Below are 26,480 nucleotides of genomic sequence, written 5' to 3' on the forward strand. Positions count from 1 at the left end.
CTTCAGCTTGGTCACTTTATTTATCAAAGGGTATATGTTTTACGCAGCGGATGGCATTCCAGCTGCAACCCAGTATTGGGAAACATCCATACACACTCATACACTACTGCCAATTTAGTTGATCGAATACACCTATATCGCAGTCTTTGGACTGTGGGGAAAAACGGAGCACCTGGTGGAAACCCATACCAACATGGGAAGAACATGCAAACTCCACACAGAAATGCCAACGGACCCAGCCGGGATTTGAACCAGCGCCCCTCTTGCTTTGGACAAGCTGTCACAGTATACCTCATTTGAAAAGGTATGAACACTAGTGCATTTGACACATGAACTAGAAAGCTTCAACCTAATCCAGCATCTGCCCTCTAAAAGTTACTAGCAACAAAAGCTTCTTTGTTTTAAAAAAACAAAAGTTTACACAAGCACTTACTAGCACAGACATCTATTGTGGTTGGCCTTTTCAGTAGTTTCTTGTTGCTCTTGTTCCATAGTTGTTCAGCTTCTTTTTGACAGTGAAAGATCTACCAGGTGCCAACAGCTGCACAAAGCATGTATAATAGCATAGTATATAGCAGTGGTTCTCAACCACGTTCCTGAAGAACCACCAGCACGGCATGTTTTAGATGTCTCCTTTGTCTGTCACAGCCATTGCAGGTCTTTCAGTTTCTGTTAACAAGCTGATGATCTGAATCAGGTGTGTTTTGTTAAAGAGACGTGGAATATATGCAGAACTGGTGGCCCTCCAGGAATGCGGTTGAGAAACACTGCTACGTAGTATAGATGTGTACTGTTCTGATAATGAAATTCGAGTCATGTGCACGGACCTACAGATGCTTTGAAACTGAAGTATACTTTGGGCTTAGCGCACAGACTGACAATCTGTCACGAACAAACACAGACAAGAAGAGTGAAACAAGCCGTAAAATGTCTCAGTGCTGTCAGACTGCATATCCGTAGACACGAAATAAACTGTTGTTCAAACATAGCAAATTTTTCACACCAAGTAAACTCTGATTATCAAAAACCAAGAACCTGTGGGAAGTGAGAAAAACGTAGGGCAGATCTATTCCTTGGGCTTTTTTATACACTTTTATGAATACACCACTTTGAGGGATGAAAGCAATAACAATGGTTCTAATGTATTTCCTGTTTTATATTTTTAATATCCATAACTTTTGAGAATCCAAAAAAATCCACACGTTATGACCGCCAACCTGATTTCACCAAGTAGGACATGTTCCTTGATTGACATCTATGTTGATCCTGTTGCTTCACAGCAAGAACACCGCTGGTCCAACCTCCTATCGGGCCGGTTGGTGTTTCTGTGCGGAGTTTACACGTTCTCCGCGTGTTTGCGTGGGTTTCCCCCCGGTTCCCTCCCACCATCAAAAAAAAGACACCATAGCTAATTGACTAAACCAAATTTTCACCCAAGACAACCTTAGTTTACACTTCTCACACGGCGACAAGCAGGGGAGCTATGGAGACCTACCTGAGCTCGAACTCCCCTCTCGCCCTTCTAACGGAGGGAGCCCCGGGCTCGAGGATATTACGAGCTCAGGGCTCTCTCCCGGGAGAGCATGCCAATTACGCTTTATTGATTATCAGCTAAGTGTCAACTCTTGAACTGCCACCTTTTCAAATGATCAACTAGAAATCAAGTTGTTATTTGTTGCTCTTACAACTGGGATCAACAACAAGACTTTTGTCAGGTAGTGTGTGGAGAAGATCAGGAGAAGAACGCAATTTCTAGCTGTTATGACCCAGATTCAAACTCAACTTCAAACATTTTTCGGTGAATTATTCTTTTTACAATCTCTAGACTGTTAAAGGTGCAGAAGGTGATCTGCCAAAATGCTAACCGCTTAGCATATTATCTTTGGACGGCAGGGAGGGACTGTGATTCAAAGCCACACCCCCTGATATCGCGAGCGCGCGGATCGCGTCACAACAGCCGACAGACAACCCACTAGTTCAAGTCATTCGCAAGTTAGTGCCAGCGCCATGCAGGAATTACATTAATTACTTTGCCACACTTACATGCTATTTCAGAGCGAATATTCAGAGTAGCATGGTAAACAGTATAGGAAGGCTGTCATTGTTCAAAAATGACCCAATGTGAATATAAAAGCAACTTCAGCTCAATAAAGCAGGTTAGGCGGAATAGCGCTATTTACTGGTGTTTTGTTGTTAAACTAAATATAAATCTACATTATAGATGCTGTCAAAGAACCTTATGAAACTGAAAATAATCACATAAATCTTTCTCTGGGAGATTTCAGTGGCTGAACAACACGTCTGTGCATAGAAGTCATTCATAACAGAACACAATCTAACATCAGCTTAGCCTGACTAAAATAGTTTTAAAACAGAACATTAGCTGTCTAACAGTACGTTAATACTTCAGCCATGGTCTCGTCCTTTCTCCAGCATGCTAAAGTAACTCCAATACTGATTCAGGATTTTCAAAAGTTTCAATGCAGCATTTGATTTCTCCTGGTCCGTCTCGTGACCGTGCGGCCTATTATACCTGCGCCTGGCTTTACAGTAATCGTCCCGAGCTCGGCTGTCCTTCGGCGCATCCGGCTCCGACTCGGCATCTGCAGGCGGCCCGCAGCTCGCTCGCGCGCATGCGTTTGTGATGCAGACGGGCACGCGCTTATGGCGGATCTGCGTGAACAGATGCGCAGAAGTCGGAATCTACATTTGCTGACAGACAGTCTGACCTGCCTATCGGAATTAAGGGAGATGACGGTCCGACTCTATTTAATTGGATGAACATTTTTTTGTTTTATGCTTTACCCCGAATATAAAAATACATATAAACACATTTAGCGCTCATTAAACACATCATTACTATTGGACTGTGAAGAGACTTTCAACCAGCACAACAAAAAAATGTTTCTGAAGACAATCACCTACTGCACCTTTAATGTACTGTACTTTGATCGCAAAGCTCAAACACTCAGATATGAGTCTCCTTATTATTATTTTGCTTCAAAATCAAAAACGCCAAAAACATTTTAATAGGAAGCAACACATTGTCAAACGTAACACGCATATGGTTTATCTCGACAAACTAATACATCACAATCACACTGGTGCAGCGACTCCTGTTGGAGATTTTAGCTTCCTAGTGGAAGCATCTGGATCAGAAAAACACCCTTCACTGTGAAAAGTGGCAAAAACACCTTTGAACGTGTGAAGATCACAGAGCTCTCTGAAATCACACTCTTGAATGTCCCGCCTTCCAGTGTTACCCAGTAAGTCCACTCAACCCGGCCCCGTTGCTAACCATCATCGTCTGTATCCCGAGCGCCGTCCTCACAAGCACCACGAAGAGCCTTCTTATTTACATACTATCATATTCTATTCCTCATCTATCTTTCACTCTAGCTTTATTTGTTTCCTATCTGTTTTCTCCTCCACTTTTTTCCCACCCATTACAATTCCAATTTCATCCTTCCATTTCGTTCTCGTATTGCCTTCTCCCTGCCTTTTGAAATTTAATTTGGTGGCAGTCCTTCATAAATAACTTTCTCCCCACAGAGGAGTGCGGCCTTATTCAAACTGTAGCCCGGAGCACAAAGACATACTGATTAACAGAGTCTCTCTCTCTCTCTCTCTCTCAGTGTCTCTCTAATCCTCTGTTATCCAGGGCTGCTGTTGTACTGTCCCTTGCTCTTCTGAGCGATGCATTAACATCCTGCAGCAGTAAAAGATTAATACTGTATAAATGAGGAGGGGAGCACCACAGGGGTGGATTGGTGGCCTAGATTAACATTAGAGTGCCGCGGGTTGAAGGTTTGCCAGACAGCCTCACCGTGAGCTCCCTAATGTGAGTACTGAACACTCCTGAGCGCAGATCGGGATCGTTTAGCTGTGTCGAACGCATGTCAAGCCCGTCCTAAAGCTCTTCCCTTTGTAAACAAAATGCACGAGCTTCGTCTAAAGGAACTATTCATTAAAATCATAAAGGCCAGAACACACCAAGCCGATGGTTGGCCATTGGGCTTCGTTGGTCCACATAGTTGTTTTGGTGTGTTCCACATGTCGCCTCTCATTGAGTTAACATATAAGCTCATTAGCCCGATTTAGCAGGTAGAATCGACGTTGGCTAACGGCTAAAAGTAGCACTCTGATTGGTTATTCAGCAGTGAGTCAGATCGTGAGTGTGACGTTTAGTGAAGTGGCGTAGCAAGTAAACAATTCAAGTCAAGAAGGAACGCAAAGGGGTGGGTTGTAATGCTGCTACATTTCTTAAACAATATGGAGACTTCGATTATTAGACATATTTGCAGGTACTGAACGCAGCTTTGTTTACGCTTTGCATGCATGCATCAGAAACTCTAGTCTGACGTTGTGAACGAGAAAAGAGATCCTTCCCTCTACTGGTGTGGAAAAGACACATCCTCGCACACAGAAGCAGAACACAATCTCTCGTTTCATTTGGCTGCTGTCTGTTTGGTGTGTTCACGGGGAGCTTTTTGGTCCAGATGTGAGCCAATGTAAGGCAGCAACACAGTTGGGATTGGTCGGTTGGACGTGTACTGGTCTTAATGCTGTAAGCCAACCCAGACATAATTCAAAGACTGGATTTCGGGTTTATTTAAACATCCTAAAATTAGTTAAACTGTTATTGTTAATGACATGTTTAAGAGAGTTTCAACATTTCTACAATAAAAATTTGATGGAACAACCTTGACCAGTTCCGACTAGTTTTTCAAGTATGTATATATTGCATATTCAAGCCCAGACTCATTGAAAATGGATGCCTAAGATTAAATTGAGAATTTTCTATTTAGTTGAATGTTTCTGATGACAAATCCACAAGAGGGCACCGTCTACATTTTTGCAAATCTGAAATATGTTACTTAGGGTATTTGTTGTTGTACGTTTCAGATACACATCCTTCCTGTACACGTCCACGAGAAGGTGGGGCTTGTCAAACAGATTGCCTAGTGAACCACTGACCTAAACCCAACCAATAGTGTTTTTTATAGCAAACGTGTACTGTAATGGTCGGCTATTGGGTTTCAGTGGTCCGTTGGATTGGTGGGTTCACGAGGAGCTTTTTAGTCCATGTAAAAACAGATGTGAGCCATTGTGAGGCAACAACACTGTGTGCCGGCCTTAAAGCTGTAAGCCAACCCAGACAGAATTCAAAGACTAGATTTTGTGTGGCTGTGTGTATGACAAGGTGGGGCTCGTCATTCAGATCGCCTAGTGAACTACTGATCTAAACCCAACCAATAGTGCTTTCAAAAGCGAACGTGTGTTAAAAGTGCACTGCAATTTCTCTTAATTTGACATAGCTTTTTTTCTTTTGTAAAACAGTGCTTCACTGAACTTGACCTGATTGCTCTGCATCACAGGTACAAGACTGTACAAAGTGAGCTACTAAGTAAACTGACAACACCAGAAGAGTCGAACATATTGAGATGGATAGGAAAGGCAAACATATTCCATTACAATCCATAGATGCTGTTAAGTTGTTTTGTAGTATTTTGTTGGTGCTGTGCAAAGAACTGCACAAAAATAATTCTTTATTTGGTGATAACATGTCCCTGTAAATATCATTAGTGTGACAAAGAACAAAAGTTGTTGGTGTCAAACCGCCCCCTAGTGTTTACTTTACCTTGAAACTGCAACAAACATATAGGGCTCTATTTTGACGGTCCATGCGCAGAGCGCAAAATGCAGGGCGCAATCGCTTTCAGGGCGTGTCAGGACGCGTTTTTGCTAATTTAAGGACGGGAAATCTGCCTTGCGCCTCGGCGCATGGTCTAAAAGGGTTGAGTTTATTTTCTTAATAAGTTATAGGTGTGTTTTGAGAATAAACCAATTAGAGTCTCATCTCCCATTCCCTTTAAGATCCAGCTGCGTCGCGCCAAGAGCGCATTCACTATTTACAGGACGCAAAGTAAGTCTAAGTGGAAAATATGAGCATTTCACAAGCAAACAGTTAACAGAAAACTGTTAAACAGAGCATCTACTGCGTGAGAATGAGAGATAATGGATCTACTTTCACATTCGCTCTTGGATAGGGAAACCTTTACGCACAGACATCAACTAGTTTATAAATAAAAAATTTTGTTTGTTAAGCGCAAATATTCGTTTCAAAACTATTTCTAAATTCAGTTCTAATTTCCAGCAAACGAATAAATGAATAATAATAACGAAGTGTGCTCAAAAACCTGAGATATATCCTAAAACACATGCTGTACCCCATATGGTCTAAAACCTGACAGGTGGGCAAATCTAAGCTTGTTTTTAATAAAACAAATATAAATATGGATATATTAAATAATACTGCTAATAATAATAACATTATACAAAAGCAAATTGTTATGAATGAACTGAAAAAGCCTCCCGAGATGAAGAAGACATAAAAGCAGTGATTTTTCATATTTATGTAGGCTAGAAAATAATATGTTTTGTAATATTTTAATCATTTATATTTATATTCTATATCTATTCTTATTATATCCTATATATATATCCTTAATATTTAAATTTTATTCATATTTAAAGATATTTGCCTATTGCTCTCTTGTGCGTATTAAGCAGTGCGTAAGCGAGGCGCAACTCTGCGCCAGAGTTTAGACCGGGATAGTTTTGGTCTAATGAAAAATCTATTATAGTTTCTCAAAATAGCAACGCGCCAGCAGTGCGCCTCAGAACGCCTTCCTTTTTAGATCAGAACGCCTATGGGCGCACAAATGAGCGCTAATGCATTTGCTATTTAAACAGTGTAGCGCAATGCCTCAAAACAACTCTGGCGCCAAGCTGAAACTACCAAAAGACTATTGCCCCGCGCCTTGCGCCACATTGTGCCGGGTGTATGATGGGCCCATAAAGTACGTTTTTGTATATAATTTTCAGTACCAATGAATATCATATTTCCATTTTTACTTATACTAATTTTTGCTTATTGAAAAAAAAAGTCAAGCGTAGATATGATTTTTTAATGATTTTTATGAAAGTTTAATGCAAAATATTAGTAGAATTTGTGTAAAAAAAAAACGGCACTCTTTTCAGGATTTTTGGAAAACTACAAAGTTCAAATGAACACATTAATTTGAAACATTATAAAATAAATTCAGAAAGTATTTATACAATAGTTGCAATACAAAACTGACCCCAAACGTACAACAAATACTGTACACATTGATAGAAACTCCTCAACGCCATGCGAGTTTTGTAAATTAAGAAAGAATTAAAATTTCTTTCTGAAATGACAAAAGACTCAGATTCTCTCTCGTAGTTTATGGAAATTCCGCAGCTGAAGGGATTACTTGGTGACCACAGGTTGTTCGCTAAAACCGCTACATATCATGCTACAGATTTCCAGTTCTCAAGGGCAAGACAGAGAGGAAGGGAGAGAGAGAAAACGAAGCGCCTCTTCTCCTCAAACACGCAGAGACAGTATTTCACAGATACACGCTCCGGCTCATTATCCCTGACCCAAGGTGTCGAATCAGAGCTCTGCGTATGAGATTCCAGGCTCATTTGTTTTTCGAGCTGACCTGAGAAAGCCCCCCCACACGAAAACTGCTGAGACTGACAAACGCAGACACGGAAACCACAGCTTTTTTTTTTAGCTACCCTCAAACAGAAAATGAGAAGCGTGGCACGTTTTCCACTTCGCTGCGTTTTATGGGGGGATGAGAATGCTTTAAAAATCAGCCATCCCATCACAAAAGGAGCGCTGGAGATGATTACACCTGTAGAAGAGGCACGAATCAATGGCGGCTTGAGATTGGGAGGGAGTAATCCGAGGTGACGCGCAAACATCCATTGCGTTTTAGTAAATACGAACATAAAATAGATTCTGAAAACAACCTGACACGCATGGGCTACTCCCTCTCATAAAAGTCCTATAAACCTGATTTATGATTGTTGAACTGATTAATTGATAATTGAAGGTGAAGTGAGCCGTTTCTGCATCTACATTTAGTCATTTAGCAGACGTTTTTGCCTAAAGCCTCAGCCAGTTTAGTTTAGTCTGGGTCAAACCTGCAGAAAAAGGCTTTGCTAAAAGGCTGATTATTTTACCAACGATTAGTGTCAATAGTGGTGATGGATTTCGAAGAAAAATCGTAATAATAAAAAGGGAAACATAATCTGGACCGCAAGAGATCAATGTCAAAATTAATGCTCAAATAATGTAGCCTAGCTTACAGTAAGCATCAAGTTTTCAGTATATCTGTCATATACAGTAAGTCCGTCTGTTATTTTTAAATAATATATATTATTTGACTTTATCATCAGAACTATAGAAACTGTTTTATGCTTTATAAGAATAAAAAAACAACAGCAGCGACAACAACAACAAAAAAACGCCACAGTATCGGGAGCAGATCTGTATCGGTCGATATTCAGAATTTTGGTATAGACAACGGATCGATTCCAAAATAAATGGTATCGGAGCATCCCTAGAATACAGTATATCCATACCTCAAATACCTTACACTCGCAGAGCTAAATCACTTGCCGTCAGAAAGCAGAGGGGTGATCTGCTCTCAGACTGGAGGTGGGAGATACTGCTGTACAAGGACTGGGCCGCCTGTAAGTGCTCTGAGGCGGGGGAGGGGCCGACCGGTGGCATCACCCGCAGCTTGTGGAGAAGTCGGAACGGTACAGTACAGACAGATGAGAGTCTATAAAAATCTCCAGTAACACAAAAAAGAAACAAATAAAAATAAACATATATAAATAAATAAAAAAGCCGCTAGATTTGTTGCTAGTCGCTTTTTTGAACGTTTTTCGCTAGAGAGGCCTGAAAAGTCACTAAATATAGCAACAAAGTCGCTTAGTTGGCAACACTGACTATTCCCTACATTAGTTATACAGTGGTCCCTCTATAAAATGATGTTCATTTTTTACGGTCTCGCAGTTTCATTGATTTTTTTTTTGTGCAATTTTATTCATTCATTTTTTTATCGGCTTAGTCCCTTTATTAATTTTGGGTCGCCACAGTTGAATGAACCACCAACTTATCCAGCATATGTTTTACGGATGCCCTTCCAGCTGCTACCCATCACTGGAAAACACTCATACACTCTTATTTACACACATACACTACGGCCAATACTGCTGTACAAGGACTGGGCTGCCTGTAAGTGCTCTGAAGCGAGGGAGGGGCCGACCGGTGGCATCACCCGCAGCTTGTGGAGAAGTCAGAACGGTACAGTACAGACAGATGAGAGTCTATAAAAATCTCCAGTAACACACACAAAAAAAGAAACAAATAAAAATAAATAAATAAATAAATAAAAAGGCCGCTAGATTTGTTGCTAGTCGCTTTTTTGAACGTTTTTTGCTAGAGAGGCCTGAAAAGTCACTAAACATAGCAACAAAGTTGCTAAGTTGGCAACACTGACTATTCCCTACATTAGTTATACAGTGGTCCCTCTATATAATGTCGTTCACCTTTCACGGTCTCGCAGTTTCATGGATTTTTTTTTTTTTTTTGTGCAATTTTATTTATTCATTTTCTTGTCGGCTTAGTCCCTTTATTAATCTTGGGTCGCCACAGTGGAATGAACCACCAACTTATCCAGCATATGTTTTATGGATGCCCTTCCAGCTGCTACCCATCACTGGAAAACACTCATACACTCTTATTTACACACATACACTACGGCCAATACTGCTGTACAAGGACTGGGCTGCCTGTAAGTGCTCTGAAGCGAGGGAGGGGCCGACCGGTGGCATCACCCGCAGCTTGTGGAGAAGTCAGAACGGTACAGTACAGACAGATGAGAGTCTATAAAAATCTCCAGTAACACACACAAAAAAAGAAACAAATAAAAATAAATAAATAAATAAATAAAAAGGCCGCTAGATTTGTTGCTAGTCGCTTTTTTGAACGTTTTTTGCTAGAGAGGCCTGAAAAGTCACTAAACATAGCAACAAAGTTGCTAAGTTGGCAACACTGACTATTCCCTACATTAGTTATACAGTGGTCCCTCTATATAATGTCGTTCGCCTTTCACGGTCTCGCAGTTTCATGGATTTTTTTTTTTTTTTTGTGCAATTTTATTTATTCATTTTCTTGTCGGCTTAGTCCCTTTATTAATCTTGGGTCGCCACAGTGGAATGAACCACCAACTTATCCAGCATATGTTTTATGGATGCCCTTCCAGCTGCTACCCATCACTGGAAAACACTCATACACTCTTATTTACACACATACACTACGGCCAATACTGCTGTACAAGGACTGGGCTGCCTGTAAGTGCTCTGAAGCGAGGGAGGGGCCGACCGGTGGCATCACCCGCAGCTTGTGGAGAAGTCGGAACGGTACAGTACAGACAGATGAGAGTCTATAAAAATCTCCAGTAACACACACAAAAAAAGAAACAAATAAAAATAAATAAATAAATAAAAAGGCCGCTAGATTTGTTGCTAGTCGCTTTTTTGAACGAGACCTGAAAAGTCACTAAATATAGCAACAAAGTCGCTAAGTTGGCAACACTGACTATTCCCTACATTAGTTATACAGTGGTCCCTCGATATAGTGTCGTTCACCTTTCACGGTCTCGCAGTTTCATGGATTTTGTTTTGTGCAATTTCATTCATTCAGCCTTCCGACAAGGCTTAGTCCCTTTATTAATCTTGGGTCGCCACAGTGGAATGAACCACCAACTTACCCAGCATATGTTTTATGGATGCCCTTCCAGCTGCAACCCATCACTGGAAAACACCCATACACTCTCATTTACACACACACTACGGCCAATATACGGTCTATAGACCATTTCAATGTGATGATGTCTTTGGCATATGAACATTTCCTTCTTGTTATCAAACAATTTCATAACTGTAACAAAAGGTAATTTAATCATAACTTCATGTTAAAACAGCTATCATAACATTATTTATCAATATGTGGCTATTTTTGGGTCCTCGGAAGCTCTAGAAATCAAAAATGTAAAACAGGAAGTTCATTGGGACCACTGTTTTTGTTTACATTCCTCAAAATGATTTATAGCGCATGTCTTTGGACTGTGGGGGAAACCGGAGCACCCAGAGGAAACCCACGCCAACACGGGGAGAACACAAAAACACCAACTGGCCCAGCTGGGACTCGAACCAGCGACCTTCTTGTTGGAGGCGACAGTACTAACCACTGAGTAACCGTGCCACCATGTGAAGCTTTATTTCTGCAAAGCCATTTGGTTCAAAGTTTAACTTTAAATAATGTTCTTCCCTTGGAGACCATCACCCAGTGAAACGCTGAGACATAAACCAGAGCTCACAGTAAATTGCACTGGCTAGTCATTTCTTTGACATGACTAGGAGCCTTAATCAGATGTTAAGGGTGAAATCAATAGCCGTTGACTGCAGTTAACAAGCGGTCATTAGATTTTATGAGGAACAAACCGAGTCTCTTAGGAAACAGTTCTCACTTCACACCGAGCAAACCAAAGGGAGAGAAAGCGAGTGCATTACTTAGTGTCGAAAAAATCCCTTCAGTTAAAGACGTCCCTCAATAAGTGGCTGTCACTGGCTGCCTAAGCAGGACCAAGTAGTGACACAGCAAAAGAAAATGCATGACTTTATATGGGAAAAAAATGCATCTTTGTAATGCTAACTCATCAGAAAGATATAAAAAATGTGAGGAGAGATTTTACGTTTTGTCAATTAAATAGCTAATTCGTACACATTCAGTGTTATGAAAATGTATGATTTTAAAAAGGAGACCTGGCACCCTACCCTGCCCCGTAACCCAATCGTCACTGGGTGATAAGCAAATTTTACTAAATTGTACGAATTAGATTGTACGAATTCATACAAATTAGCCACTAAATCAAAAATTGGCGTGAGATTGAGTTGGAGATTCATAGTTTTTGAACGTTGTTGAATTCAGAATAAGGATAAGATCACTCAATCTTTAAAACCTGACAAAAGTCTTGTATAATAACTTGACTTCTAGTTGGTCATTTGGTACCAAAAGTGGCTAATATGAAAGGCAAAGGCCTCTAGATTACTCTTATTTTACCAAAATAAAACATGATCATGCCTTAATTTTTAATTATTTAATTAGGACAGTAAGGTCTGACTTTGCTAAGACAAAAGTCTTGTCACTGAACAGATATAATGTACAGTATAGAATATAAAGTCATGCTGCAGTGGACAAAATAATGAATATTGTGTCTGACTCCCATGAGCTTGGAGGACTGCATCCATACATCTCTGCACTGACTCAAACAACATATTAATAAAGTCATCTGGAATGGCAAAGAAAGCGTTCCTGCAGGACTCCCAGAGTTCATCAAGATTCTTTGGATTCATCTTCAGTGCCTCCTCCTTCATCTTACCCCAGACATGCTCAATAATGTTTATTTCTGGTGACTGGGCTGGCCAATCCTGGATCACCTTGACCTTATTTGCTTTCAGGAGCTTTGATGTGGAGGCTGAAGTAGGAGAAGGAGCGCTATCCTGCTGGAGAATTTGCCCTCTCCTGTGTTTTATAATGCAATGGGCAGCACAAATGTCTTGATACCTCAGGCTGTTGATAATGCCATCCACTCTGCAGATCTCTAGCACTGAATGTAACCACAAACCACGATTTTTCCTTTATCGAAAATAATTATTTTCCTTGGCTGATTTCTACAAGAATATTGGCTCCATGTGGGTTCCAATAGGTCTTCGAAAGTATTTGTGATGACTAGGGGTGTCACGATTTTGATTTTTAATCGAAAACGATGGAAATTTATGCTCAATTTCGATTATCGAATCAAAAAATAGAATCGTCGATGCTGCCACCCCCCCATGTCACGTCAGCTTGGCTTGCCAAGCGGGAAAAAAAACAGGCTTGTTGAAGTGCTTGTTAAACTGCTGAAGCAGGAGACCTGTCGACAGAACTTAAACCCTCTCCTCTTTCAATGAAGTCGCCGGTGTGTGAGCATTTTGGATTTCCAGTGAGTTATGTTGACAACGATCGTGTTGTCGACAAAAAACACAGTTTTGCAAGCTCTGCTATGTACGTATTACGAACGGTTCGTCCGATAGACAACACCGGCATCGCGATCCTCCGCTCGCCCCCGTTGCAAATCCGCTCGCGAAAAGTACACACTCAGGCCCTGTTTACACTGTCTTTGTTTTTAAATGGCATTTTAGAACGAGAACGATTTGACATCCACAGTGGCGTGTAGCATTTCTGAGCCGCCCTCCTTCCTCTCTACCTCTGAAAATCCACATCACATGACCACACAGACACAGACGCACTCGCAGCCATGCGCTCCAGACAGCAGGTCCAGGCAGTCAGAGGACTGCTTCAATCTTTCACTCACTTGTACTTAGTCATTTTAGCGCACACCTCAGGTACTGTTGGCTGGTTCCTGTTGGTTGTGCGTCTTTTTTTACCGACGCCATTATAACGACACAGATCACTGCCTATTCACGAGTCCCGCAGAAAAAAGTGATTGACAGGTGGTAATTATGTGTGTATCTTGCCTTTATTCATTTACTGTATGATTTGTTTATGGGTAAAACAAAGACCATGCAGGTCAGGTAGTTTAAACGGTAGGCTACAAATAATTAATTGGTCATTAATTAATTAATTATTCATAATCGAAAATCGAATCGTGCCTTTAGAATCGAAAATGTAATCGAATCGAGGATTTGGAGGATCGTGACACCCTTAGTGATGACTGGGATGCAGTTCAACAGATTACTCATCTGAAAAATCGACCTTCTGCCACTTTCCCAAATGATCAACTAGAAGTCAAGTTATTATTTGTTGCTCTTACAACTGGGATCAACGACAAGACTTTTTTCAGGTAGTGTAGAACATGCACTTCATGCATTACACATATTGAACTTGTGGTCATCAATAAAAATAAAAACGCAATGACATATAACAAGGTTGCTTATATAGAATCATAGATGAAAGATGTAACATAACACCCTGCAAGGTGAAAAACAGCCGTTTAAAGATCTGTTCGCTCTGCCTTCTTCACTGGGCATGCATACTCTTGGAGAACTGACCCCAAATCAGTTTACTCCATCCTACCAGCTACGCACCAACTGACTTGATCTCCAATCGAAATCTCACTGTAACAGCCACTCACGTATGCAGATGATAATTTATTAAAACTGCCCGAGGCGTCTAAGAGACAGTGATGATTATCTCAATCAAGTGCCATTCTCATCGCAGTTTATCTCTCTGGCTGTCTCTATCCATCTCCGTTCACAAGGCATTTGATGCACTGCCAGGCGCTGTTTCTGTTTGCTGGTGGGTGGTTTTGTAAGCCGGCATACAGTCACAGACCAGAGGGCAAAGCGAGAGAAAAAACTTCTGTAAAAAAAAAAAGAAAAGATCTCTGTATCATAGCAGGAATCAGTGTCTCATCCTGAATGTTAAATGTATCTTACAGGCCATCTTATACAGTACATGCTGTGCTTCGGGAGCTTTGGGAATTTGCACAGGCATTTGTTTCTATCCTCTTCAACAAGGGATGCAGCTTATACCGTGTTGGCTACAACTGTTCCTCATTGCTCTCTGTCTTCTCTTTTCTTTAGAGGTTTGGACACTTAAAAAAAATACGTTGGTTGTTTGTACAACCTACTTATTTAAAAACACAAGTCTTGAGGGTCTTTTTTTGGGACAACTTGATTGTTTTATGTTCAATCTACTTGTAATTGTAAAAACTAATTAGTTAACTCAATTTATAATGTATAGAACACACTTTCCTAACGGTCGAGTAGTAAAATCAAATTCAAATGCAGTACCTACTGAGTAGTAGGCGATTTCGGACGCATTGTTTTGTCGCTAGTTTTGCTAACTTTTCCTAACTTTATTAATGATTATTTTAGATTCTGCTTAAGTGTAATTTGTAAGATATTAGATGCTAGCAGAGTATGGCAGTTTGTAAAGCATGCAACACCATCTGCTGTTAAAAACTAAGCTCAAAATTAGGGGTGTCAAAATTAATTGTTTATTCGGTGCACCGCGATGCAGACGCGGACAATTAGGTATCTGTTCAGTAATAATCATAACCGGTTATTATGTACTGACGTCATTTATCTCCTATGCGCTCTGTCGCTAGTGAGGTGAGCGCGAGTATTTACAACACTCAGCGAACTCAGGGCCGGTCCATAGCATAAGGGCACTGTACATCCAGGGGGGGCGCCAGAAAGGAGCGCGGTTCAGTTGGTTTTGTTTTCGATATTCCTGATACACATTCAGTTATAGACGGCAATAACTCAAAAACCTCTTACCCTAAAAAGATCTAAAGTGTGTTTCCTACAAAAAGGCGAAGCTGGTTATGTTTTACAGCTGTCTTTTTTTTCGCTCGACATTACGACCACTTCTCCGATTAAGCCCTCGCAATATGTGTTTAGCCGGGAGAGCTCGCGCTGAGAAGAGCTCTCAGTAAGGGACCGTCGGAAAAGTGCTTCTTTTTTTCGTTTTTTTTTTTTTTCGTTTTTCTGCTCCGCTTAGCGCGAGCTCTCGCTATTGCGAGGGCTTGTGTGTGTGTGTGTGTGTGTGTGTGTGTGTGTGTGTGTGTGTGTGTGTGTGTGTGTGTGTGTGTGTGTGTGTGTGTGTGTGTKTGTTTCTTTGGTGCTGTCCATGTTTGTGTACGTGTTTGAATGAGAGACAGTGTGGTGCTGTGTGTTAGTGTGTTTATACAGACAGCTTGTTATAGCCTCCCCCCTAAAATATAAATATGATGCACCGAGATATCGAATTGAACCGAAGGCATGATAATCGTAACCGAACCGAACCGTGAGACCAGTATAGGTTCACACCTCTACTCAAAATCATCTCAAGAGAGAACAGCTATTCACTTCTCAAAATCTCAGAATTGATTTCTCAAATGATTTTTCGTCACATCTATAAAAAAAACAACAAAAAAAAACATGTAAAATAGTTTAACAATGCAATTTCAGTTTATATGGTTGCATAATAAACCTCCAGAGATTAGCTCCCCCTGTTAACCAGCTAAAAATACCGACCCCCGAGTAATACATAAGTGAAGATATTCATTCATTCATTTTCTTGTCGGCTCAGTCCCTTTATTATTCCGGGGTCGCCACAGCGGAATGAACCGCCAACTCATCCAGCAAGTTTTTACGCAGCGGATGCCCTTCCAGCCGCAACCCATCTCTGGGAAACATCCACACACACATTCACACACACACACTCATACACTACGGACAATTTAGCCTATCCAATTCACCTGTACCGCATGTGTTTGGACTGTGGGGGAATCCGGAGCACCCGGAGGGAAACCACGCGAACACAGGGAGAACATGCAAACTCCACACAGAAACGCCAACTGAGCCGAGGGATCGAACCAGCGACCCAGCAACCTACAGCGCCACTGCTTCGCCTAAGTGAATATATGACAAAACTAAACGTCTGACAATGTAAAATTGCAATTAGCACCCTGATGGTTGTTTATTTCTTGCAAAATTACATTAGTCATTGTCAAGTTGATTAGTTTCATGTTAGAAGTCTTGGGGACGTATTCCATCCAAATGTGAAGTGTATATTTTCAAAGTTCACAGAAAAACAAATGCAAATTAGATGTGTTTCCGTCAAGCTGATTGGTTACGTAGGTGTAAGGTTTGCTATATCAGAGCTTATTCTAAAAAATTGATCTCTGCGATCTCCGATTATTTCATTATTTCCCTTTTACACAAGTCCAACACCCTCTCAAGTACACATACAAACTTTTTTATGTAAATGAAGATATTTTTATTGAACATTTGGTGTTTTTAATCACTTTTTTCTCATGTGACACTTCAAAATGCACATTAACAGACAGAAACAAAGCTATTATTTGCATTTTGATGTGTTTGCATTTCAATTAGGTACATGCATTGGAAATTGTGAACACATTAATTTCCTTGTCGAGTTCATTGTCAAATCCTAAAGTGTCTGAATGCAAGCATAGTGATTATACACACCACTTCCAAATGTAAGCACAGGTATGAGGTCTCAGTCGTCAGTGGAACATTACATTTTACTTTACTGAGGCTCAATTATGGACCTGTTTTTAATTTAACGGAGTGTAATTACGCTAAACACCTAATTAGCTCCTCACATGTTCTTAAGAAAGGCATTTCTAAAGCAATTAGGCAAAAAAGATTGTGTGGGATTTGAGAGTTTGGTGACTGTTGGTGTGCGCCGTTTTAATGAAACTCCCACTGCATCTGTTTCCATCCAGTTAAGGTTTGTTTAGTGGCCTGTGTAGCATTGCAAACAGTGTGAAAGCCTATGTGTGTGCGAATGAGTATTTGTATGTTGTTGTTGTTGTTTTTTCCTGTTCCTTTCCTCTCCTCCTGCCAATTACATAATTTAGTTAAGGATTCTAAGATGAGAGCTACTCGACATGACATCATGAGCCATCTGTAGTATGCTGGAGATAAGAGCGGCAAGTTTTTTCTCGAGATTTTGGCAGGCGCGCAAACATCTCCAAACCCCAGGACGCCTATGCTGATTTCTGCCAATAAAACATTCAGAGATGTTGGCTAATTACTTGCAAATTGCATCTTTCTTAATAAACGAGCAAATACACTTATGAAGCAGTTTCTTTCTTCATGATTTAATCGGTTTCTCTCTCTCTCTTACATTTCTCTTAGTGTCCAAAAGATAAAGAAAGAGATTTAAACTCTGTCTTTCTGTCATCGTGCCTTTCACTTCGAGATATCATCCTACTAAAAGGCCTTCCCATTTTTTAAAGAGGAAGATGGAGTGATAAGGCAGAAAAGTGCTGAGTGTGAAAGTGTGAAAAACGTGTTATCTGCTAGGCTGGTCAGACCCCAAGTTCTTCACTCGTTCTCACGCTAAAGCCTTTCCGCAATCCTGCAAAAAAAAACAAATCTGTTACTGGCGTCGAATCTCATCTGAATATTTTCGAGCCTGCCATCTTGATGCGCCTTTGAGAAACAGATAGAGAGACACCACAAAGCGTTTGCTGAGAAGCCAGACAGGTCTGATGTCTGACAGATCTGCGTTCGGCCGTAACCCCACTCTGTGAGCTGCAAGGCTAAAATGGATTGACCCTACGAAAGATTTTTTGGATGCTGAATAAGAAAAAAGCTTCACTCTATAAATAAAAACTAACTTTGTGCTTATATTTGTGATCTGATTTTACCACATTCCCTGCGGATGGATGGATGCACGGCACAAACCATAGATTGATGGATTAACAGACGGATGGACGGATGGATGGAATTAACCATAGATAGATGGATCGATAAATGGTTGGATCGAACGATGAATGGATGGATAGATGGATGGATTGATGGAAAGATGGATGGATGAAACAAACCATAGATAGATGGATCAATAAAACAATCAACAAATGGATCGACAAATGGACTGACAAATAGTTGGAAGGATGGATGGAACAAACTATAGATTGATGGATTGACGAATGGATGGATGGATTGAACGATGGATGGATGGATGAAACAAACCATAGATAGATGGATAGAAAAACGGATGGATGGATGGATGGATGGATGGATGGATGGATGGATGGATGGATGGATGGATGGATGGATGGATGGATGGATGGATGGATGGATGGATGGATTGAATGATTGAACAAACCATAGCTAGATGGATTTACAAATGGATTTACAAATGGATGGATGGATGGATGGATGGATGGATGGATGGATGGATGGATGGATGGATGGATGGATGGATGGATGGATGGATGGATGGATGGATGGATGGATGGACTGATTGATTGAACAAACCATAGATAGATGGATCGACAAATGGATGGATGGATGGATGGATGGATGGATGGATGGATGGATGGATGGATGGATGGATGAATGGACGGATGGATGGATGGATGGATTAAACAAACCATAGATAGATGGATCAATAAATGGATTAACAAATGGATGGGTGGATGGATGGATGGATGGATGGATGGATGGATGGATGGATGGATGGATGGATGGATGGATCGACAAATCGATGGGTGGATTAAACGATAAATTAATGGATCGAACAGAACAATGGATGGATGGATCGACAAATGCATGGATAAATGGATGGATAAATGGATGGAAGCCCTTTTAAAGAACCTTCCTTCAAAAGTTTACCTGCCAGGTCCAAACCTTTTTTGGATATGTGTGTGAACACTCAACAAATGCATTTGACTGCTTTTATAGAACTTGCTTATTTGTTATTTTGGTTTGATATCTGTGATCTTTTAAATAATTGGTTTGTTAAGAAAAATGATAAACTCAAATGCCACAACGGCAAGTCAATAAAGACTTCATTTTTATCTTTGGTGAATTTTTAGCAGTTTTAGCAGCGGCCGGCACAATGAGTCTTTGCCAACATTTTATTGATTTATATGATGTAGATGACTGCTGCATTTGTGATAAATAAGCTGGCTTTAAGAATGATATGAATGTATACGTTGCAATAGTATTGTTGTTTCATCAGTCAAAACACCTCTGTCTGTATTTTTATAGGGTGTATTGTCCAATATTTATCCAGCATGTTTTCTTTTTACGGGTTTCACTTGTGTACTTTCTTTTCGAGGGCACCCTCTAGCTTCTGGTATGCATGAAACCGATACACTTACATGAGTATTTGGTTCTCTGCAATGCTCACATTATCCCATTTTGGGTAAAATTGGGGAAAACATTAAGAAAAAGCACATTACACCATGTTTTATTTTATTTTATTTTTTTTTTTGGAATTTGGATTAAAAGGCAAAGGCACATTGTTTTGTAAAAGACTGGGGATTGTTTTTTCATCAATGCATGCATAAGAAGCTTATGTTTAATTTTAGATGCATAAACTTTTGATATATTCTGACAAAAAAAAGAAATTACTCTCACTATAAGAAGACAGAGGGTCATCTTTGATGCACAACATGTCAACAAATCATTACTATAAACTCTTTCTTTGCATTTATCATCGGTTCTAGCCACTAAGTTCACATGTTTGTACTGTGAGGAAGGTTAACAGTGTTTTTTAGCCAGCACTGAAAACCATTGAAAGACCCTGCATAACTTAAAAAGCAAACTCAAACAAGAATCCAAATCCAATGAGCCATTTCTATGTGAAAAGTTGCACAGAAAGAACATGTGCACGTTGTGCTGACTCTACAGCTTATTATCAAACCAAATATGCCTCAGTGTGTTAAAGCGCAGACCCTTAGTTACCCCCTTGGGCAAAGTGAAACCAAGAGTAACAGCCAGGAAGCACATTCAACTGCATAAGTGTAGCTTTAATTGAAGAATAGCTGCACCATGCCTAAAGCAGCAAGCGGACTCCCTTATGCACTGGTACACTGGATTTAAATCAGCGCGGTTTCAGAGAGAGACCCTACAGATGAATCTGCCTGGTGAGTCGTGTGGAATTTTTCATCGGTTCACATGATGAGGAACTCCTCCCCTCAGCAACGTGAAGTTGTGTCATGAGTACTTTGACATATTACTTCTGCAACAGAATAGCATCCAGATGAGAGAAAGAGATGAAGCGCACAACTGTGACTTCTTCAAACGTGCACATGGTCAGCTTTTAAAACCATATCTTCAACCTTGACCCAACCTGCTCAAACAGATGCATAAGCAGAATGTTGTTTATTTATTAAATAATTTCTAAGCATATGTATGGATGCAATGTGCTGGTGTTTAAACACACTTTCCATTCAGCGAAACTCCAAAGGACTTAAATAAATCCAGAGACATGGATAGCTGCACCTGGTACATTCCTTATCAAAGATATTGGTTCTGTGTGCAGCTCTCTTAAAACGGATGAATTAATTAGTGTGCAAACTCTCTCTGGATTCAAATGTGCTTTGCTTCTTTAAAGAAGCACGAATGAGCTCATGCTCTTAAGGAACGAAAATGCTTTATTCCTTACAGAGAATAAAAAAATACACATGCATTAAAAAAAACTGTAAGCTAATTTGTTTATTTTCCCTCATTGGGTAGCTACACATTTACTCATTAGCATTTCTAAACATGCTGAAATACCAAGTCATCCAAATCTGGTTTACCACGGTATATGTAACGCACGCATATTTCAGTTCAGTGCTTTAAAAGCACAATTACTTTTCATTTATATGTATATTTCTAATCCGCAAGTACTTATTCCAATAGAGACAATGGTTAATGCACTTTTACCTATTTTAATAGTAAATAAAATGTATTCAGATAGTCACTGGTGACATTACATTTTTAAGTTATACTTTATTAACTACTACAATACAAAACTATTGTCTGAATAGAGTGATTTCAGTTTTTAAAATGGTAAAATTGTTCAACAATTGGACCACTAGTGTCCATCACAATTGCATTGAGTAGTGGTACTAATTGAGGTAAAAAGTTTTTGAATATAAATTTACTATGGTACTATGAATATTCGGTCTGAAATCACATGCAAATATGACTTCAAAACAACATTAGCGCTGTTTATTTGATTATATCAACATTGTTGTCAGTCTTTGGCTGCTAATATGATTTCAGAATTAGCATAACACTTTTCTGAAATTATATTATTAAGGAGAAATTCCAAATGTGTGAATGTAAAACGAACTTTATCTCAATGCGTTACGGAAACTGGAACCGACAGACAACGCGTGATTTTGAGGGCAACATGCAATCTGTTACCAGCAAAAAAGAAAGGTAAATTGAGATTGATAGATAACAAATGAGATAGTGTGACTAATTAAATAGACATAACAGCTACCCTGATAGTTATAAGAACTAGAAGCGAAGAAAATAAATACACTACTAGTATTACGGATTAATCACAAAGAATTCAAGCACAGCTTGCCACAATACAGATGAACACATTTACCGTATTCTGCAATACAATGAGCGGTGTTGCAAATAAGACCAGATAAAATGAATCATCTGCAAGTCAGTGATCACGCAAACGCGCACAGCCCCGCGTGAAGGAATTCAGGATGCGCGCCCCGGATAGTTTGACAGGAGACAGCGGGACTTACCTTGATCAAGAAGCCGCATTGAGTGCTGGAAGGACGGGTCCAGAGAATCCTTCTCCGCCATCAGTTCTGGCAAGTACTTTTCGTTATCCATCTCGCCTCCTGCGTTTGGTCCAACAAAACAAAGCGTGTCAGTTGTAAGAGATGAAATGTAAGATCCTGCTGCTGTTGTCCTGAAGCAAGCCAGAGCAGATGCGCACCACCGATACAGGGAGAAAAAGGGAGCCACTGATTCTTTTAGCTGCCGGTGAGCATCTATGAGATAACCTGGAGTTTTGTTTTTAATTTAGTTGCGCTGGAGATAACTACTGTCCATGAGCTTCCCAGGTGATTTGCCGTAAGCCCATCTGCGGGAAACGTGCGGATGCCTCCGTCCGGTCTGACTGCCGCTCTCAACTGTAAACAACCGTTTTGAAGCTCCCCCTGTTGTATCCACGGGCAACGACTGCAAATCCCAGATCCTCCGCTGATTGGATGAGCGGATATATTCAGATGTCAATCATCGCCTGAGGGCGGGGCTGGCGCGGAATTGTCCGAGGTGCTGTAGTGTAGTTTGTAGTGAATGGGCTGACTGGAGATGGGATTCAAGCATCCTTATGTTTGTGATTTTGGTTAAGAAGTATTAAGTATTTTGGAAGTAATTGAAAGGTATGATAGACAAGATACTTTGTGTCGTTATTTTACTGTCACAAAACTTGAGTGAGTCAAAACTGAACAATCTGTAATTTACTCACTCTTTACTTATCTAAAACCCATTTGACTTAGTGTCTTCTGTTGAAAACTATGAAGATATTTTGAAAGCTGGAAACCTGTAAGCATTAACACCCATATGTTTGTTTATCCTGCTGTGGAAGTCAGTGGTTGCAGGTTTTCATCTTTCTTCAAAATATATTCATTGGTGTTTAACGGAATAAAGAAACTCGTAAAGGTTTGGAACCACTTGATGGAGAGTAAATAGTATTTTTTCTATTTTCAAGGGTGAACTATCTCTTTAATCTCAGCAAAAATCCTTTGCATAATCCTATGCAATAAAAAAAACTCATCAAGATTTCTTTTGAAAGATATGCTGATGGAATTCATAATGAATTTTTAGCGGTGATAGCTAATAGCTGACTTTAACCATAAAAACACTAAGATTTTTACTATATTTTTCTTTTTACTAGACTTTAACACTAATATTGCAATCATGTTTACAGAATATTTAGTTTATATCATCCAAACACCTAAAACTGAACATTCTGTAATTTACTCACTCTTTTCTAGTCTAAAACCCATTTGACTTAGTTTCTTCTGTTGAAAACTCTGAAGATATTTTGAAAGCTGGAAACCTGTAAGCATTAACACCCATATGTTTGTTTATCCTGCTGTGGAAGTCAGTGGTTGCAGGTTTTCATCTTTCTTCAAAATATATTCATTGGTGTTTAACGGAATAAAGAAACTCGTAAAGGTTTGGAACCACTTGATGGAGAGTAAATAGTATTTTTTCTATTTTCAAGGGTGAACTATCTCTTTAATCTCAGCAAAAATCCTTTGCATAATCCTATGCAATAAAAAAAACTCATCAAGATTTCTTTTGAAAGATATGCTGATGGAATTCATAATGAATTTTTAGCGGTGATAGCTAATAGCTGACTTTAACCATAAAAACACTAAGATTTTTACTATATTTTTCTTTTTACTAGACTTTAACACTAATATTGCAATCATGTTTACAGAATATTTAGTTTATATCATCCAAACACCTAAAACTGAACATTCTGTAATTTACTCACTCTTTTCTAGTCTAAAACCCATTTGACTTAGTTTCTTCTGTTGAAAACTCTGAAGATATTTTGAAAGCTGGAAACCTGTAAGCATTAACACCCATATGTTTGTTTATCCTGCTGTGGAAGTCAGTGGTTGCAGGTTTTCATCTTTCTTCAAAATATATTCATTGGTGTTTAACGGAATAAAGAAACTTGTAAAGGTTTGGAACCACTTGATGGAGAGTAAATAGTATTTTTTCTATTTTCAAGGGTCAACTATCTCTTTATTCTCTGCAATAATCCTTTGCATAATCCAATGCAATAAAAAAAAACTCATCAAGATTTCATTTAAAAGATATGCTAATGGCATTTATAATGACTTTTTAGAAGTGATAGCTAATAGCTGACTTTAACAATAAAAAGATTTTTACTATATTTTTCTTTTTACTAGACTTTAACACTAATATTGCAATCATGTTTACAGAATATTTAGTTTATATTCAGTACAAATATGCAGCTCATCATTCATTTCGGCATTGGAATGATGCAACAACACAAACACAAAAAATAGCTTTTAAGTGAACTGGAATTAATGCAGATTAAGCATGAATGAAATTATGTTGACGTTTGCAGTATGGTGTGAAGAGACCTTTGAAAGACCTTTGGCAGATTTTAAAATGATTCGTATTATGAGTGTCTCTTTGTTTCCTACCCACCAAGATTCATTAAAAAGCTTTTACACTGTGAAGCAATTCAGCAAAGTTCTTCAAACTGAATTTGTAAAATTCTCAAATAAGTTTTCAAGCGTTACTCTGGAATTACAAGCAGATTTTGTGCATCCCTGCCTACAAGCAAACAAAAAAAGAGAACACAATGCTTTGTGAATCAAAAAATGGCATAGCACATATACGCACAGCATATCAAATATACAACAAACTGCATCTACTATACAGAAAAAAAAAACATTCAACTATGTAACCCACAGCATTAATACCAAAGTAAGGTCAAAGTGGTCTCATGGCTGAAGGCTTACCAACTGCAGAGTTTCTCTGCCTCCATGTCAGAATGCAGTAGCATTAGACGCCAGTCACAACTGACATGCGTTGCCATGAGGGACATACCACAGCCATAGCCCACAGCTGCAACACAGACATGCCCAAATTAAGATTTTTGAAATGAAATGTCAAAAAAAAGGAATGTGAGTCGCTTTACTGTTAGGCCCGATCTCCACAGACGGCCTCGGGAGTGCTAAACTTAACTCAAGAGTGAGTCATGTATCTGTAAAACACCAGCTCAGAACTTACCGATGAAGTCATGCATGGGTAATCCAAGAGTTCACAAGGGAGAGATCGGACATCTTATTGAGTTATCGTGTTTGGTAGCACTGCATGTGGTAGTTCGCCATGTTTGCTCCTTTAATTGTATGCCGGATCCATTCGTTGAAAAATGGATTATTTTGGCAAAAGCACTCTCAGATTACTTTCACTGAAGGGAGAGAGAGCCAAAGGACGAGCAAAAATCCATTCACCGCTGTGCCCTTTTTCCTGTTTGGAGGGAAAAGATGGGTGAAGAGGTTAGAGGACACTGTATAGGAGCATCTCATACTCAATTAATCAAAAATACAGAGTACATTGTTGGAGTTTTTTTCCATACTTATAAATTTATTCATGGTTCATTGCATCTCCTTTATCTTTATCTATATTAGACAGTAGTATGAGACAGGAATAAAGTGGCTGAAGGGTTGAGAATTTTGAGCTAATAAACAATTAATCACAAGTTGTGCAGGAAAGAAATTAATTAATAAAGTCACCATTTAAAATTAAACTGAACAACATTTTTCTCTAAATGAATGTTTGCTCATTTTTATCTATTTAACGTAAAATATACGGTCACACTTTAAAATACAATTCACACTATTAACCAATTATTAGGACTATACTATTTAGTTGCTTTTTCTATTAATAGTTAGTAAGGTATTAGATGGGATTAGGTACTAAGTAGTATTATATAGAATAAGACTTGATATACAGCGGGGGAAAATAAATATTGCATACATCAACATTTTTCTCAGAAAACAAATTCCTAAAGGTTGACTTGAAATTTTCGCCGGATGTTGGTAACAGCCAAAGAAATCCATATATGCAAAGAAAACACATCTAATTGGTTTACAAATTAAGTTATGTGTAATAAAATGAAATGACGAAGAGAAAAAGTATTGAACACATGAAGAAAGGAAAGTGTAGAAAGGCAGTGAAAGCCCAGACAGCAGCTGAAATCTCTGCATTTATTCAGCAACCCTTTGCCCTTCGTCATAGTAAATTAATATAAGCTGCTTCAGTCCAACATCTACATTAGCAGGATGATAAAGATGAAACCAGGGTGGACATTTCAGCAAGACAATAATCCAAAACACAGCCAAGGAAACTCTTTCAGAGAAAGAAAATCAAGCTGTAGAATGGCCTAGCCAATCACCTGACTTAAATCCAATATTGTTTTTTAGCAAAATCTGGTTCAATTCCATGTTAACGGCTCCTTTAGAAATATTATTGCCAGAAAGAAACATGATGTAAGTTGATGGAGTTTTTTTTTCATACCTATAAATTAATTCATGGTTCATGTCATCTCCTCCTTTATCTCCTTTCACAAGCAGATCTGGAATATTTTTGTACAAATGTATTCAGGAATATCTGGCCATGTTCGTCGTTTTTTAATTTATTGCAGTAATGCTACAGTATGCCGTCTTGACTTTGCATTGCAAACAGTCCATTACATTAGA

General features: G+C 39.3%; 1 protein-coding gene and 1 long non-coding RNA gene across 9 annotated transcripts in view; both read right to left on the reverse strand.

Moving 5' to 3' along the window:
• Positions 1-22,359, reverse strand: part of khdrbs3 (KH domain containing, RNA binding, signal transduction associated 3) — a 218,123-nt gene extending 195,764 nt beyond the window's left edge. For all 4 annotated transcript variants that reach the window (XR_012394869.1, XR_012394868.1, XR_012394867.1 and 1 more), the window contains exon 1: positions 21,963-22,359. Coding sequence is in view for 1 of the 4 variants with exons in the window: in XM_073931403.1 (XP_073787504.1) it covers positions 21,963-22,053 (91 nt within the window). In the remaining 3 variants the exon portion in view is untranslated. The remainder of the gene's footprint in view (positions 1-21,962) is intronic.
• Positions 22,360-23,117: 758 nt separating this feature from the next.
• Positions 23,118-26,480, reverse strand: part of LOC141378994 (uncharacterized) — a 50,476-nt gene continuing 47,113 nt past the window's right edge. For all 5 annotated transcript variants that reach the window (XR_012394875.1, XR_012394870.1, XR_012394873.1 and 2 more), the window contains 3 exons: positions 25,009-25,248; positions 24,738-24,843; positions 23,118-24,549 (listed from right to left, as the gene is read on the reverse strand). This is a non-coding gene — a long non-coding RNA (uncharacterized lncRNA). The remainder of the gene's footprint in view (positions 24,550-24,737; positions 24,844-25,008; positions 25,249-26,480) is intronic.

Source organism: Danio rerio, chromosome 19 (genome assembly GCF_049306965.1).
Source record: "Danio rerio strain Tuebingen ecotype United States chromosome 19, GRCz12tu, whole genome shotgun sequence".
Taxonomy (NCBI): Eukaryota; Metazoa; Chordata; class Actinopteri; order Cypriniformes; family Danionidae; genus Danio; species Danio rerio.